Source organism: Gastrolobium bilobum, unplaced genomic scaffold (assembly GCF_033153095.1).
Source record: "Gastrolobium bilobum isolate Gb01-03AN ecotype WA unplaced genomic scaffold, APGP_CSIRO_Gbil_v1 utg9061, whole genome shotgun sequence".
Taxonomy (NCBI): Eukaryota; Viridiplantae; Streptophyta; class Magnoliopsida; order Fabales; family Fabaceae; genus Gastrolobium; species Gastrolobium bilobum.
In genome coordinates this window covers 216,600-232,257 of record NW_026897738.1, presented here as the reverse complement: position 1 = coordinate 232,257, position 15,658 = coordinate 216,600, and the positions used below count along the sequence as shown (strand labels likewise).

Genomic DNA, 15,658 nt, shown 5'->3' with positions numbered 1-15,658 from the left:
GACATAGCAAATTCTGCTCCATTGTCAGATCTAATACATTGGACAGTCTTTTGAAATTGAGTTTCAATCATGAGAATGAAATTTTGTAAAGCTTTTCGAGCTTCACTTTTAGATTTAAGCATTAAAGCCCAAGTAAAACGGGAAAAATCCTCAACAATAGTTAAAAAATATCTATGACCATGGATGGAAGGAATGAAATATGGACCCCAAATGTCTACATGGATCAATTGGAAAATACAGTTTGTTTTGGTAGTGTTGTGTGAATAAGGTAACTTGTGCTGTTTAGCAAAATGACAAGTATCATAAGGGGTAATGTCTTTAGCAAGAATGAAAGGAAATTTTATTGCCATTTGTTTCAATACTGAATAAGGTACATGACCTAGTCTATGATGCCATAGGATAGAGGCATCAATATTATTTACAGTATAGGAGTAAACAGAAGAAAGAGAACTCTTCAAGTTGGTGGAGGCACTGTTGCCCATTTCTCTACTGGAAGACTTCATCACATACAATCCTCCAATTTGATCAGCTGAACCAATCATCACATTGGTATTGATTTGTTTAATGAGACAATATGAGTGACGAAATGTTAGATAGCAGGGTATGCTATTAACTAATTTTGTGACAGACACCAAGTTAACATGAATGGAAGGAACAAACAATACATCAGTTAAGGTCAAAGTTGGAGAAAAGAGGACAGTGCCAGAAAAGTTGGTTGTGGCGTGTGAACCATCAGGTAAAGTGATAGAAATGGGATGAATTTTGGTCATTGTGGTAAAATTGGAGGAGACATAACTGATGTGATTAGTAGCTCCAGTGTCAAGAAGCCATGTGGAAAGAAATGTACCTGTGGGATTGACTGTGCTGGAGTGTAAAGCAGTTGTTTGTACTAAATTTGTAGAACTTATAGGAGTCTCTGCAACCGAAGGTCCCAATTGCAAGCCTTTGATCAAATTTTGATATTCATCCTGAGGAATAGTAACCATTGCATCCGAAATATCACCATTGTCATTGATATCAGTATCAGTCTGAGAGACAAAATGTGCATTTGATGGTACCCTAGGCTTGAAACCTTGAGGATAACCATGTTTTTGATAACATGTATCGACAGTGTGATTAAGCTTGCCACAATAGGTGCAAATTTTATTAGGACCACGTCCCTTATTAAAGAAAGAAGGAGACCCACGACCCCTGCCTCGACCAAAGTTCTGTCTTTGAAGGTTATCAGAAAAGCTATTGAAAGCTCTAGATTCTGAGGTTGGATCAACTAGAACCTCACAGTGCATCTGTCTCTCTTGTTGGACAATCAAAGAAAAAACCCTTATTAAATTTGGAAAGGGATCCATGAGCATCACTTGAGATCTTACAGGAGCAAATTGTTCATTGAGACCTTTAAGAAAACGAACCACTTGATCACGATCCATGTATGTTCTCATCAAAGCATAACCTCCACACATACACTGATCAACACATCTACAAGCAGGCAATGGTTTCAAATTGTCTAGTTCATCCCACATGATCTTCATCTGAGTATAAAACTCAGTAACAGAATGATCACCTTGTTGCATTTTATATATGTCTTCTTGTAAATCGGAAATACGAAATATATCAGAATGAGAAAATCTGCCACGAAGATCAGACCAAGCATCACTAGCTCGATCGATCCATAAAATGGACTGAGCAATAGAACTACTTATCGATCGGTGGATCCAAGATAAAACGATCATGTTGCAACGTTGCCAAGCTGAAAAAGTAGGATCATTTTCCAGTGGACGTGCAATAGAACCATCTACAAAACCTAATTTATTTTTGGTTAAGAGTGCCATGGTCATGGATCTGGCCCAAGAGTGATAGTTCCTCTCATCAAGAGGAGGTGAAACCAACACCAAGCTTGGACTTTCGCTTGGATGCAGGAAGAAAGGATTACCTGGATTGGTGTAAAAATCCGGAAGAATATTGTTCAGATTCGCCATGGAAGAAACGAACCAGCAGAAAAAGATTGCAAGAAAAGAACGCTCAGTGGAAGAAGAGGAAAACTGATACCATCTTATGAACTCAGATCTTGAACATGCAAGATCAAAAGATGCAGAATCTTAACATGCAAGATGAGAAGATGAGAGAAAACCAACACGAAATTAAATGTGATTTCTGTATTATGATTGAATCAGTTAACAGAAGAGTATTTATATACAAAGAGTTCTAAGGAAGGAATTAAAGAACTAAAGAATGGTTCTAACTAACTCTAACAGAATTAACAAAAGTAACTAACTAATTAAGTTACATTGGGTTGGGCCCCTTTACTTTGTTGGGCCCAAGTCAGATTTCACTGGCAACACACTCACTAGCCATAGGAAACCCTCTTGCACATGGTGAAAATTCAGGGTGCACACCAACCTTAACTCCAAGAAAAATTCTTATATTGGTGGGGCAGACTCATCTCTTTTATCCACCTCTCGCTTTTCAGTTTCCCGTACGGCTTGGTTGTGTTCTTTATCAGTAACTGCGACCTTTACCTGTTCTTTCTCTGATTTTATGCACCAACAGTTGGTTTCTCAAGAAGCCCGGCAGTATCGAAAGCATCTTTGTTTTCCTCATTTCCTTGTGATTCTGCATAGGTTGGCAAAACGGGTCAACCCGGCTCAAACCGACCTAACCCGCGTTCAACTCTAAAAAATGAGTCAGGTTAGGGTTGACTCAAAAAATAAACGAGTCAGAAAACTCAACCCAACCTGACCCAAGCCGGGTTAGGGTTGACTCGCGGGTTGGCTCGAAAAAATGGAAAGAAAATAAAATTCTCATTTACAAAGCTGATTTTATTTTTAGCCATTTTGGATTGAACGTTCGAGTTACGACCAAATTTGGATAAACAAACCTCTTCCAAAAAGCCATTGCATCACGATAGTTATTAAACATATATCTCATCCTCTATTGAAAGAAGATGGAACTAAATGCAAGACGCAAAAGAGTAAAGATAGCCACATACAGATCTAGCAGTAGCTTCTGCCTTTTAGCTCGAGAAATAATCCACTCCACCAAACAACACCTTCTCTGTAGCAAAGAAAATCTCTTAAAATCTACAGCCACCAATTCAAGTATTTAACTCTTGCATTAACCTTTTCACACAACTCTACAGGTGGCTCAATCTGGAAAAAAATTATACACAGGTCATTAATAAAACAGATGTAATACGAATCTAAAACACAGGTCAGTAGCTTTACCTAAATTTCTACATGCTACTTGCTAGTAATCCACGGCATTTGGGTTGTCGGTGACAGTGAGCAAAGATGGAAGTCAAGTGGGGTTGGCTCTCGCTACAAGGTATTTTCGTTTGGATCTTTGGAATTAAAATTTTAGGTTTCAGCTTTTCACTTTATCTTCATTAATTTTTATGCTTTTATATTTAAAAAAAAAAACATAACTCGCGAGCCAACCCGTTTGACCCGTGAGTTGGCTCGGCTTTTTTCGAGCTGAAACGAGTCAGGCTGACTCGAGTTACTAACTTATTTTTCCTAATCCAACCCGGCATATTTTAGTCGGCTTACGAGTTGATTCATTTTTGTCGAGCCTAATTCTGCAACTTGTCATTAAAGTCTTGCAGTCTGGAGCCCAAACAAAGTTACAATAGAAAAATTATGTAGTAACCAAAACACTATAATAAAATAGAAATTCAAAACCTCAATTTAGAGAAAAACAAAGAGTTCCCCATTTAAATAAGACTAATACCAAAAGAATAATTATTGAATGAAATAAAGTGATAGGTAGCACCCACACATCCAAAAGTTAACAAATATGCCAAATCATTCTGTCAAAATTTTGGCAGTAAAATCTTGGCTGTTCAGCATTTTCCTTAAATTAACTGCATGTCAACTGAAACTCTTATATAGATGCATGCGTCTGTTTTAATTCGTGAATAAAAAATAAAAATAATCTTCAAGCGCAGGTAACGAACTAAAAGTAATAAAGGACATGTTTGAAATCTGTTTCGAAAAATTATTTTTTCCTTTCTAAAACAAAAAAACTTGATAAGATTTGTTTTGTAAAATTAAAAATTGTAATTTTTTTTTTATAATCAAATTTAAAGATATGTCTTAATTAATTTTGTGTTGTATTTAACTTCAAATTTTCAAAAAAAAAGAAAGAAAAGAAAAGCGGAAGAACAAGGTATTATGTACCTGCATCAGATAGCTAATACAAACTAAGCAGAATACATGTTTGTTAATGCATATTTTGAGAGACTTCACATAACATGTATACGCATCACATAGGAAATATGCAACCCGTGGCGTATTTCAATAGTAGAAAGCCATCATAATTGAACTTTCATGCATCAATTATCAAAAAGTGAAAGAAGTGAACTGAAACAAAGCCATCACACAGAAGTTCCAAAAGGATGAGGACTGGAACCACTCTCAACTGAGGCAAACATGCATTATTTATCATTCCATCAACCGGCACTGGATTGTTCCAGTTTAACTAGTTATCTCAAATTCAAGTATTGTGTTAAAAATATGAAAGAGAGCTTTACTGCTTTTCTTGTCCTTTAGTCGAATAATCAATGAATCGATAAAAACAAAATTCAAAAATAACAAAAGGGAAAATATCTTTAGTAATCTTATAGAAGTGAAGACTTAAATATATCAGTTGCTAAAAAATAAAAATAAAAAACACTATTCACTAAATTTTACTTTTTCTACTCATCTCTTTATTTTATAAAGGAGAAGTTATTTCCTAACAGTAAAGATATGCTCCACATAACGCCACTTAACATGTGCTTGCATGTTAATTACAAAATAAAACCAAATTAGTGGTCAATAATTGTTTTTTGATTGCTACAAAGCTCATCAGAATGAAAAAAAACTTTCATACCGATACTTCTAAGGTTGAGATTTGATTTAATTTTTTTTTTTAACTTAATTTAACAGCATATATGATAATGCTGTGCACGTGTCATGATCTCAGTGCATTGAATCTAGTACTTTCAGCTTATAATAATTTCTCAAAAGAGACTCGCCTCTTTTCCAACTAAACAGATATAACTAACTAATATAGATTCAAATTATTATTATATCGTTAGTTTCTAATTTGGAGTTAATATTAGTATAAGGGAGCAATAGAAATAAGAGCTTGGAAAAATATATTTAAAAAACCTTTACCTTTCATCACACTTGAGTTGAAATTACGAAAGCAATGCATATATCTAAGAAAAATTAATTGGAAAATGCCTGGTACAAAAAATTATGGGAAAAACTAGTCTTCAGGTCACAGGAGATGGATTTATTTTTCAACACAAACATCGATTCTTGAATTTTATTTTTTTATTTTTTTATTTTATAATTATATGAGTCTCATCATATGATTCTGAGAGTGATAGAAGATATCTTCTCTCCTGAGAATAATAAAGCACATAAATTAATTGTTAAATGATTTAGAATTAAAATGGGAAAAGAATGACTAGTCTTATCTAAATGTTTGCTTTTTTTTCTTTTTTTTTTGTAACAAAAAATGTTTGCTTTCTTTAGATTTATAGTCACACTTCGTCCAATTTCTAAAATATTTAATATAAAAGTCACTATGAAATCCGATCATAATATCCCGAAAGGAAAGTTTGGTCAAAAAGAGGATACGAAATAATAACATATCTAAGAATAACTTCATTTAATGAAATGATCCCTGAACTTATGACATGTATCGTTCGTATTAATTACTAGTTCCCCTTCCCAACCCCTTCCCACATCACTGTCGAAATTAAGGAATTTATAAGGTTTATTTCAAATTAATATTTATAAATTTACTTTTAACCACATCACAGGATGTCAGATTTTTTTTTTTTTTTGGAAATACAATGAAAACTAAAGCAACATCAAAAAAAGCCCTATACTGGCACAATCTTGGGAGACTAACTCCCCTCAAGTCATTAGGGACATCCAGCACAATCAGCTGTTCATCCTGATGAGATGCATGAGTAGCAAGCCAATCAGCAACAAAATTGCCTTCTCTATAAGTATGACTAAGCTGAATAATCCAGTCTCTTTGAAGCATGCTACGAGCTCAGATGATTAAAGCAGAAAGAGGATGACTTACGTCACACCCTTTGGATGATTAAAGTATGCTACGAGCTCGGATGTCAGATTTTCTGCTCCTTCAATCATGTCAAGTATTTTTATCGAATATGTTAAAAAATGAAAGAACCTATTTAAATTTACCTTGTTCTTTTATTACCCTATTTTCGTGATAATGAATTCTCGTGTTAAAATTTATATAAAAATTTTATGTCTATTTTTTTTTATTAATAATAATTAAACCTCACTTATTTAATGCATGTGAAGAGAGATAAACATAAAAATTTCATATGTCCAAGTCATGAAATTTTAACAAGATTCATTCCCCATAAATACATTGTTGTCACTAGAATGATAGACTCTAGAAAAAGATTTAAGCTTATTTTTAAAAGCCAAGAACAAAACACATTCCCAGACATAACATTTTCTTTGATTTTAGAAGTTGATATTAGCGACTAAAATGTGGTGCATAAGAAAATTGCTATTAGAATTGAAGTCAGAACACTATACTAAATTCATATCCAAGCAGATACAATTTAGTGAACAATGTACCAAAATTGAAAGGGGTGTTGAAATTGAAACGAAAAACTTTTTTGGGTTGGGAGAGAGAGAGAGAGAGAGAGAGAGGGAGAGAGGGGGGAGGTAACTCAATCTTCAGGTGTGGCCCCATTTGTTGAATCCATTGGCTCAGCTTCACCTGGCTCAGCTTCACCTGACTCATCTGCCTTGTCTCCTTTCTTACCTGTGTAAACAACACCATGCATTATTTGTTGTGTCCCCAAGGAAACATTGAAACTATATAAATATGCAAAATGATGCAATTTTATGCAATATAGAAGCATAATGTTACACAAGAATGCATGATAAAATAGCAACATGCTTTTCCAACCTATTATACCTTTTTTCTTCTTTCCACCACCTTTCTTCTTTGTCTTTGTTCCCAAGGCTAGCCAGGCCTTAATCTCAGGATCATCTACTGTTTTCGTTGGCTGCAATTCTTGAAGTGGATAAGATGTGATTCGATCCGATCCATTTGGCATTAGCAACACTGTGAATTTGATGTGTGCAACATAATCACCTGAAAAACAAACAATAATGTGTGACGTGAAGGCTCACATGAATCCAACACTAAAGAGGATCAAATCATTCTACTAGGCAAAATAATTTTACCAGGCTTTTCATGCAGAACAGGATATGGCTGCAAAAGCTCATGATTCACGCATTCCACTAGACCCAGACGAGCTCTTTTCTCTTCTAAAGCCCTATTGTAAAAAAAATGAACATTTTAAGTGGAAAGAGAATCCAAATTAGAACACCAATTTGAACATAGTATTAAAAACAAGCACGTAGTCAAGTTACCTAGCAGAGAATGGCATGATTGGAAATTTTTGGCTTATTTCACTGAAAATGAACCTAGATGCTTTCATCTTCAAGTGATAACTCTTGTCAACAGCCCTCTTGTAGATAGTTGTCTGCTTCTCATCCAAGAGCTTAGGCTGCAAGGGATTGAAATTTTACTTTTAAGTTAATAACTCATAAGAACCTGCATCATATTGGTAAATAGAATAATTAAATTGACCCACCTTGCCTTCTCCTGTGCTTGTTACTATATCAATTGCATAAACTTCATTCTCCTCAAACTCTGCATCATCAACCCTTGTATCTGAATTAAACAAACTAAGCACAACCTTATTCCCATCAATCACAAACTGCTTCATTTGGTGACTAAGAACACCCTCAACAATTTTACAATCATAGGCAGCAGCAACCTTTTGAATTGCATCAGTTACATCCTTGTTCTGAAAACAATAGAAAAATTGATTAAAAAATATAATAAAGATACCGACAGCTATAATGAAAAATAAGGACGTTTATGCATATTCGTTTCAATATTAACACTGTGCTGGCTAAAATAGACAAACATGTTGACAATATATAAATCAGCATAATCACAAAATAATCTCCAGCTTATTTCAATGTAGGCAACAGGGAAAGGAGGAAACCAATATATCATTAATCTCCTCGGCAAAGTTGCCACTAATAAAGGTTTAATAAATGCTACTATCTTAGATCCCACATCAAAAAAAAAAAAAAAAATTCCTCAATCAAACTAATTTTATTTTTTCACATACAATTCAATAAGTAATGGTTTGAATAACATACTATGTTGGCTCACAATAGACAAGCATACTGACTATATAAATCAGCACAACCATGAAATTATTTTCAGCCAATTCTAATTTCGGCAACAGGGAAAAGAGGAAATCAATATGGTACTGATCACCTCGGCAAAGTTGCCAATATTACAGCTTTAACATATGCTATGAGTATTGGAGTCCATATGTACATTGACAAAAGCTAACAAGAGCTGCAAATTCCTCTACATTAATAAGTAAATTAAGGGAAAATGACATCTTTATTGCATTATCATACTTAATCACCAAAAATGCCACAAAAAAATTGGATCCCATCCAGTCTAATAGGATTATGTATTACACATTAAGTGGTACCACCCTCTTAATGAATTACTCATATCCACTATGGAAGTGGTTGGTGGTAAGGTATATATGGAATAGGATGAATGATTGATTCTCCATCAGTGTAACTATGACAGAAACAGGCTTCATTGGAGTTTATCCATAGCCTATGATGTCTTCATCATATAGAGATCAGATCATCCAATGTACAATATATTATAAACCAAAATAAGATAGTATTAAGAGGTAGTGGAAAACTGGAAAGAAACATGAGATAGATCCAGCTAAGTTTTTTTTTCTATAATGTCAATCATAACAGAAAACAACTCAAGTGTTTGATTACTGTGCATAATAGCATTCATCATGCAGGTAAACTACAATAACATGTCCACAAGGCTTGAACTAACAACCAAGCATTCTCAAAAGTACAAAACAAATAGAATAAGAAATTACATATTTCAGCTAAGAGAAGTCCTAAAGATGATTAATGAGCTTAATAGGAGAGATAGCACAAGGAAAAGCATACATGAACTCTATCAGTGTAACTATGACAATAAAGCTTCATCGGAGTTTATCCATAGCTCATGATAGTTTTCATCATTTAGAGATCAAAATTCACAGAGCAAAGGAACCCCTATACACTGAACATATGAAATAACCTAATTTCTCTGCAATTTTAATGAGCTGAATATGCCTATAACCTAATTTCTCTGAACATGACCTTAAACCTGTCTACTTAAGGTACGGGTAAGAAAGATGATATGTAATAAAATCAAAATCAAAATCAAAATCAACCTATATTATAAAAATGCAGATACAGGGAAAATATTTCTTACAATTGATTACCTTCTTTCCTGGCCTTACAAGCCTCAAGGCCACCTCAGCAGCAGTGTTTGCAGCTGCAATGACATCAGCTAACCTTCCTGTAACTGGACCTTCCTGAAGAACATGAGTGTGAGCAACAGCAGCAATGAACCCATCTATATGACAAGCCATGTCACTGTAACCAACCAAAGAAACCATTACAATCAACTTCCAAGCAATAGCCAAAAACCACTGTACTGTGTCCATTTTCCCATTATTTATCACAAAATTATGCTCTGAAAAATCTTACATTTTCAATATATCACCTTCTTCCAACACTGTCTCATCACTGGCCAGAGGAGAGAAATGGCAGACTGTGTTGTTTACGGATAAGCATGTTGGGAAAGCAACTCCTCTCTCAATCTTCCTCTTCACATTCTTGTACACATTACCAGTTTGCCTTTACTCAAAAAAGCAGCACAATCCATAAGCTAAAACCCATTTAAAAAAAAAAAAAAAAAGCTAACATACCATTTACATACTATTAAAAAATACCACAGAAAAGGCTGCTTCCATTCAATTTTAAAAATAATTATAGAACAATATGAGCTTACTCTCTAATAAATGAATCCCCTTTCTCGCAAATGTCCACAATTTTAGCCTTAGGTTTACATTCTGAAATAACTAACTTCAAAGCCTCTGCAAAAATGAAAATAATAACATCAAAATTGTCTCCATGAAAATCAAAGAAATACACAAATGAAACAATGAAACCTTAGATAAATTGAAAATTGTGAATACAAAAAAATAAAAAATAAAAGGGAGCATACTTTAGCTATATTAGAGAAATTATGTCCAATGCATGAAATAACAAAAAATCAGATACAATTTGATAATAAAGGGACATTCAGAGAGTGAGAAACACACTGTTAACGATCTCAGCAGCGGTTTTGTATTTGGTGACAACTTCAGGAGAAGAGAGATCCAACTCCTTCTCCTCCCTTTCATCATCCGACATGGTATCTCACTTGTTGAATACCTGTGACTTCTAAAAACACCAAATGAAATGAAAAAAAATTGAAGAAAGCAAAAACAAAAATCAAATCTTTATCCAATTGGGTTATGAAACAGAATCAAAAACAGTGAAATAAGGAAGACCCAGATGAAAAGTTGTGAAATTGATAGGTTTTGCAGAATCACTCACAGTTGCAAGGTGGGGTTTGATTGAAGATGATGCCCAAAATTTGATGAATGAATCAGTGAGAAATGAAAGGGGTTTTAGACAGTGTAGAGCAAAAGGGGTGGCTGATAGCTTAGTGGAACTAGGGTTTCAACCACAGAGGCTGCTTTGGCTTATATAGGATTTTTCATTTTCAGTACAAAAATACAAACGTAGGGTTTTTCCTCTTTCCTTTCTCTATTATTTATTTAACTTTTATTTTTATTTAATTTTGCAGTACATTACCCTTTTGGTATTATTGCCGTACTAATGTTTTGACATTATACATAAAAACGTGGGTTAAAAAATATGAGCTAGCTTTTTTTCGGAACGGTAACATGACTTCTCGCAAGTTATCCATATCTCGAGTTATATTGTTTAAAGATTTTATTAATCTTATGTTAAAGGAGACAAGTTATTTTATATCATAGAGTAAATTTATGAGCTCCATCATCTGAAAAAAAAAAAAAATGAAAAAAGTGATACAATTATCGAAGAGTATGTATAAGAGAAATTTATCACATGTAACATAATAGTAGTTTTTCTTATTGTTTAATCAATTAACAACCATATTCCTTTTTTATTATTTTGGGCCAAAATTACAAGATTATTGAAATACCCACTGTTATTAACTTTTAGTTAACTCTCATACATATCTGTCTAGGATTTTCATTCTCCATGAGTCATGAGTGAATTTTTAAGAGTGTTAGTAAGCCTTTTTTTTGTTTTAAATATGAAGTTGCCTGTAAAAAAAATTATAATGTTACATATTATGTATTGATAAATTTATACAATTTTGATTGTGTGTAAAACTATACTTAATTTAACAACTTTGCAAGTAAAAAATTTCACATAACAAATTGTTATATGTAACTCGTTAAGTTCGAAAGCAGTGCATACTTTCCAAAAAAAAAAAAAAAAAAAAAACAGTGCATAATTTTATTATTGTTACAATATTATTATAATTGAACTAGATTGGCTTATTGATAAAACTAATTTAATGAGGAATTAGTCTTTTGATTGGTCCAACTAAGTCTCTAAAATTAAATGCTCAAAATTAGCTTCAAAATCATAGACCAATTACAAAAATAAAATATAATAATAATAATACATGTACAAATCACAATTTAGCTAGTTGAATTGGTTCGAAGTTTGTTTAGGACAAACTTACCAGCTGAAAGTCACTCTTTACCTTGTTAGGTAGTATTGAACTATGAAATTTCTCATCTTCATTCTTATATATACAGACAGCCATTAGTTTCTTACAAGGCTTCTAAGAGCTTTACTTTCTTGAGTTCTTCCACGTGTTCTCATTTAATAGTTTTTAACACCTATCTTTATGTTCTTTTCTCATGGTCAATCCTAAACATGTTTTCGATGGTAAGGCATTTTTTCTCTCCGTATAATTAACACAACCATTGAAGCATGCATTTGGATTGTTTGGCCCTATTGAGTCTATTCTTGCTCTTGCCTAGATTGGGTGGTTTTCAATGGCTCCAAACATGTGGACAACTTCAAGGTTGATTGATGTATTCAATCCAAAAATTTAAGCTGTTGAATAATGATTTTTTTAATAGTTTATACTGTTTTCTAACACGTCCCCTCATACAATAGTCTATTAGACTTGAAAGATAAATAATGGATAGACATTCAATGAAAACATTATTAATAATTTATATCATTCTCTAACAGTTGTTATACGGTACTTGCAAAGGCATTTGAAAGCCCAAATCATCAAGGATTTAAGATGGTTTAATGTGTGTGAGAGAGAAAGACAAAGAACACAACTTAAAAACTACCGAAATCCCACTCATGTATAAGTGGTAGGTATTTCCTTGCATGCTAGTGCTAATTTCACCTTGGAGGCAGAGACATATGATTGTTGTGAGGATGGAATTTTGTTATTGCATTAGCTAGTTATAGAATGACACATGCCTAGGCGCATATCACATAATTAGGTTATTAACTAACCTCGGACTTAGGGTGTGTTTGGTACAAGAAAAATTTTTTAGTATCTGGGAATCACGATTAATGGAAATACAATAAAGAGTAAATACCATTTTTCGTCCCTGACAATTTTCACGAGGCACATATTAGTCCCTAACAATAAAAAAGGCTCATTTTAGTCCTTAATATTTGAAAAAAAGGGCCACGTTCGCCCTTCCGTTAGTTGGCATCTGACGGCCCAACTAACGGAGCACATGTGGACCGTGACTTTGCTGAGTCACCGTTAAGTATGTCAGCGTGGAAGTAATACGACGTCGTTTTATGTCTTCTTGGAGTTTTGGACAACTGACCCTAGCATCGAAGGCCCTATTTGGTCCCTGACAAATTTATCGAGGCCCTATTTAGACAAACCTTTCTTTATGACAAACATGACCTCACTGAGGCTCTATTTATATCAGCACTTTTGTGCTTGATGCTATATTTTTATATTGAATCTACACCTCTAAATAGAGTCTTCGATAAACTTGGAGCTACCAAAGCCTCATCTGATGAGGAAACAATAGCAACAAACTCAGCAATCAGAGTCTTTGAACTGCCCAAGATGTGACTCTACAAACACCAAATTTTGTTACTACAACAACTACAACAAGTCTCAGCCTCGCCATTTCTGCAGAGCTTGTAAGAGGCACTGGATTAAAGGCGGAACTTTACGCAATGTTCCTGTTGGTGGTGGCAGGAAGAATAAGAGGGTAAAAAAATCAACCACCCCAACATCTTCCTCCACCACCAAAACCACCACCTCCTCTACTTGCACCACCACTGTCTCCACCTCAATTGGCAACATGGGTGGCGGGTCAAGTAGCCACATGACAATGAATCCAACTCCTCTTGCAGTGAGTAATCAGAAAAGCATCCCTTCCTCTTTCTATCAAGTTCAAGCTTTGATTCGTCCACCATCTTTGCTGCTACAACAGAATCTGATGAATACTGGAGACTTAGAAAGCAAAGATTTTGGTATTGGTAATAGCATCTTTTTGAGTTCAACTTTGCCTCTTCCTCAAAACCAAAGCCTACACTTTCCCTTCTCAACCTCAAGCTCTTTTGACACAAACCCTTGTGCGGTATCAACTTTTTTGCGATCCTCCAATGTTTATAACTATGGGGAGGAATTTAAAACAATGGAGGAACCAACCATCAACAGCATAATGCCCAGCACAAGTGGCGGTAACACATAGCCATGGGAGATACCAGCAACAAGTGCTGGCATGGAAACTTCAAACTATTGGAATTGGGAGGACATTGATTCTTTGGTCTCAACTGATCTGAAAGATCCCTGGGATGATTCTGATATCAAACCATGAGACGGAAAAAACAAAAAAGCAACATGTGATAGTGTCTAAAGATTAGAAAGGTTTGTGGTGTTAAGGACTAACTAGGGCCTCGATAAATTTGTCAGGGACCAAATAGGGCCTTCGATGCCAGGGTCAGTTGTCCAAAGATATCACTGCTCTGGCCTTAATGGGGCGGTTTGCGAGGGTCCTAGACACACTAGAGAGTGTCAAGGTAGATTTTCCATGACTTTGTAGGGTATCAACAAAGACACTCCAACGCTATAGTAAGAATTTAAAGTGAAGTGCATAGGCAAGAGATAGAGAACATAACCTGAAAACTGTTGAAATCCCTTCCATAAATAGGCCTAAGTGGGTACTTCCTTGCACTTTGGTGTTGATTGCACATGTGATGAGAGCGATAAGGAAGAAAATTTGCTATTGTGTGAACCAATCACAAGAATACATGTGTTGTTGAAGCTATTACTGGAAACAAATTATTTGACAAGGAGAGAAATAAATAAATAAATACTCTTTTTGGTCCTCACCAAATCTCACGATGTCCACTTTAGTCCCTAGCAAATAAAAAGGCCTATCGTGGTCCTTAAAAAATTCAAAATGGACCCATTTAGTTGAAATCGTGGTCCCTCACAAATTCAAAAAAGACCCATATTAGTCCTCAAAAGGACTAAAATGGGTCCATTTTGAATTTTTTAGGGACCACGATAGGCCTTTTTATTTGTTAGGGACTAAAACGGGCATCGTAAAATTTACTGAAGACCAAAAATGATATTTACTCAAAAAAAAATTAACCCGCTCTGATACCATGTTAAAATAAAAATCATATAAATTTATCGTGGTTCAGCCATTAGGCTCACGTCCACGCTGAAAATGTTTCTCCCCCTCTCAATTATGATCAAGAAGGGGGTTTCATTTAATATAAATAGGAGATGATACAATAATTGGGTCAGGTTATTTTGTCCACAATTCAAGGTATCAAATGATTTATTATTCTTTTTATGAGTAATATTTGATACAGAATTACAATTTGATCCTAATTTGTTTCCGCTTCAACATTATTACTCTTTTTATGAGTAATATTTAATATAGAATTACAATCAATCATTGATCCTAATTTGTTTCCGCTAATAGCTTCAACAGATATTCAGAATAGGGTAATTAACCAACTTCTGACCCACATGGGTCAAGCATTGTGGATCAAATTCGGAATAATGAGTACTATATAGGCTTCGTTTGTATGTTGGGCCATCAACTCCTTCCACAAGTTATTTGATATTTGGTCAAACCATACAAGTCTTGTACGGGTTACAACCCTCTAACTCAGTTAAATGATAACTAATTGGTGGGTGAGCCATGAGTTTGGTTTCTCATATCATTGATTGATGAAAATCTAATTAGTGAAACGGTCTGAAATCAATGAGTTCTAAGTGTTGCGACATGATTTTTAGTTCTTTTATCTATGATTATGGTTATGGAGCTTCTTACTTGAGAATGTGGATTTTGAATCTGATTTGAGTGGTGGTGTTGGCATATGCATGTGTATTGTTCCATGAATTGCTAGCTTGTAGCTTCAAAAGAAGACCACAACCAGTAGGGTGAACTTATCATTTGCAACAAAAGAATGAAATTCTCATAAAATTCTTAGGAAGAAACAATTTCAATTGAAAGACTACCAAATTGTCGTGTTCCATTAACATGAAAGGAAACAACTACCTCCTACCAAATAAAGATATAAAGTAATAAGAATAAAAGTAATTTACCCACTTAGTTGTACATGACAATTGTTTTCATCATATGGGATAA

General features: G+C 34.4%; 1 protein-coding gene and 1 pseudogene across 1 annotated transcript; one reads left to right on the top strand and one right to left on the bottom strand.

Moving 5' to 3' along the window:
* Window positions 1–6,657: 6,657 nt before the first annotated feature.
* LOC133309640 (ERBB-3 BINDING PROTEIN 1) lies at window positions 6,658–10,703 on the bottom strand. The gene is made up of 10 exons (XM_061510434.1): window positions 10,545–10,703; window positions 10,268–10,388; window positions 9,955–10,039; window positions 9,651–9,800; window positions 9,383–9,536; window positions 7,643–7,858; window positions 7,419–7,555; window positions 7,230–7,321; window positions 6,958–7,137; window positions 6,658–6,801 (listed from the first exon to the last, which is right to left on the bottom strand). The coding sequence occupies exons 2-10, from the start codon at window positions 10,356–10,358 to the stop codon at window positions 6,707–6,709; spliced, it is 1,200 nt and encodes a 399-aa protein (XP_061366418.1). The 5' UTR covers window positions 10,359–10,388; window positions 10,545–10,703; the 3' UTR covers window positions 6,658–6,706.
* Window positions 10,704–13,033: 2,330 nt separating this feature from the next.
* On the top strand, window positions 13,034–13,879 carry LOC133309666 (dof zinc finger protein DOF1.4-like; annotated as a pseudogene).
* Window positions 13,880–15,658: the final 1,779 nt, after the last annotated feature.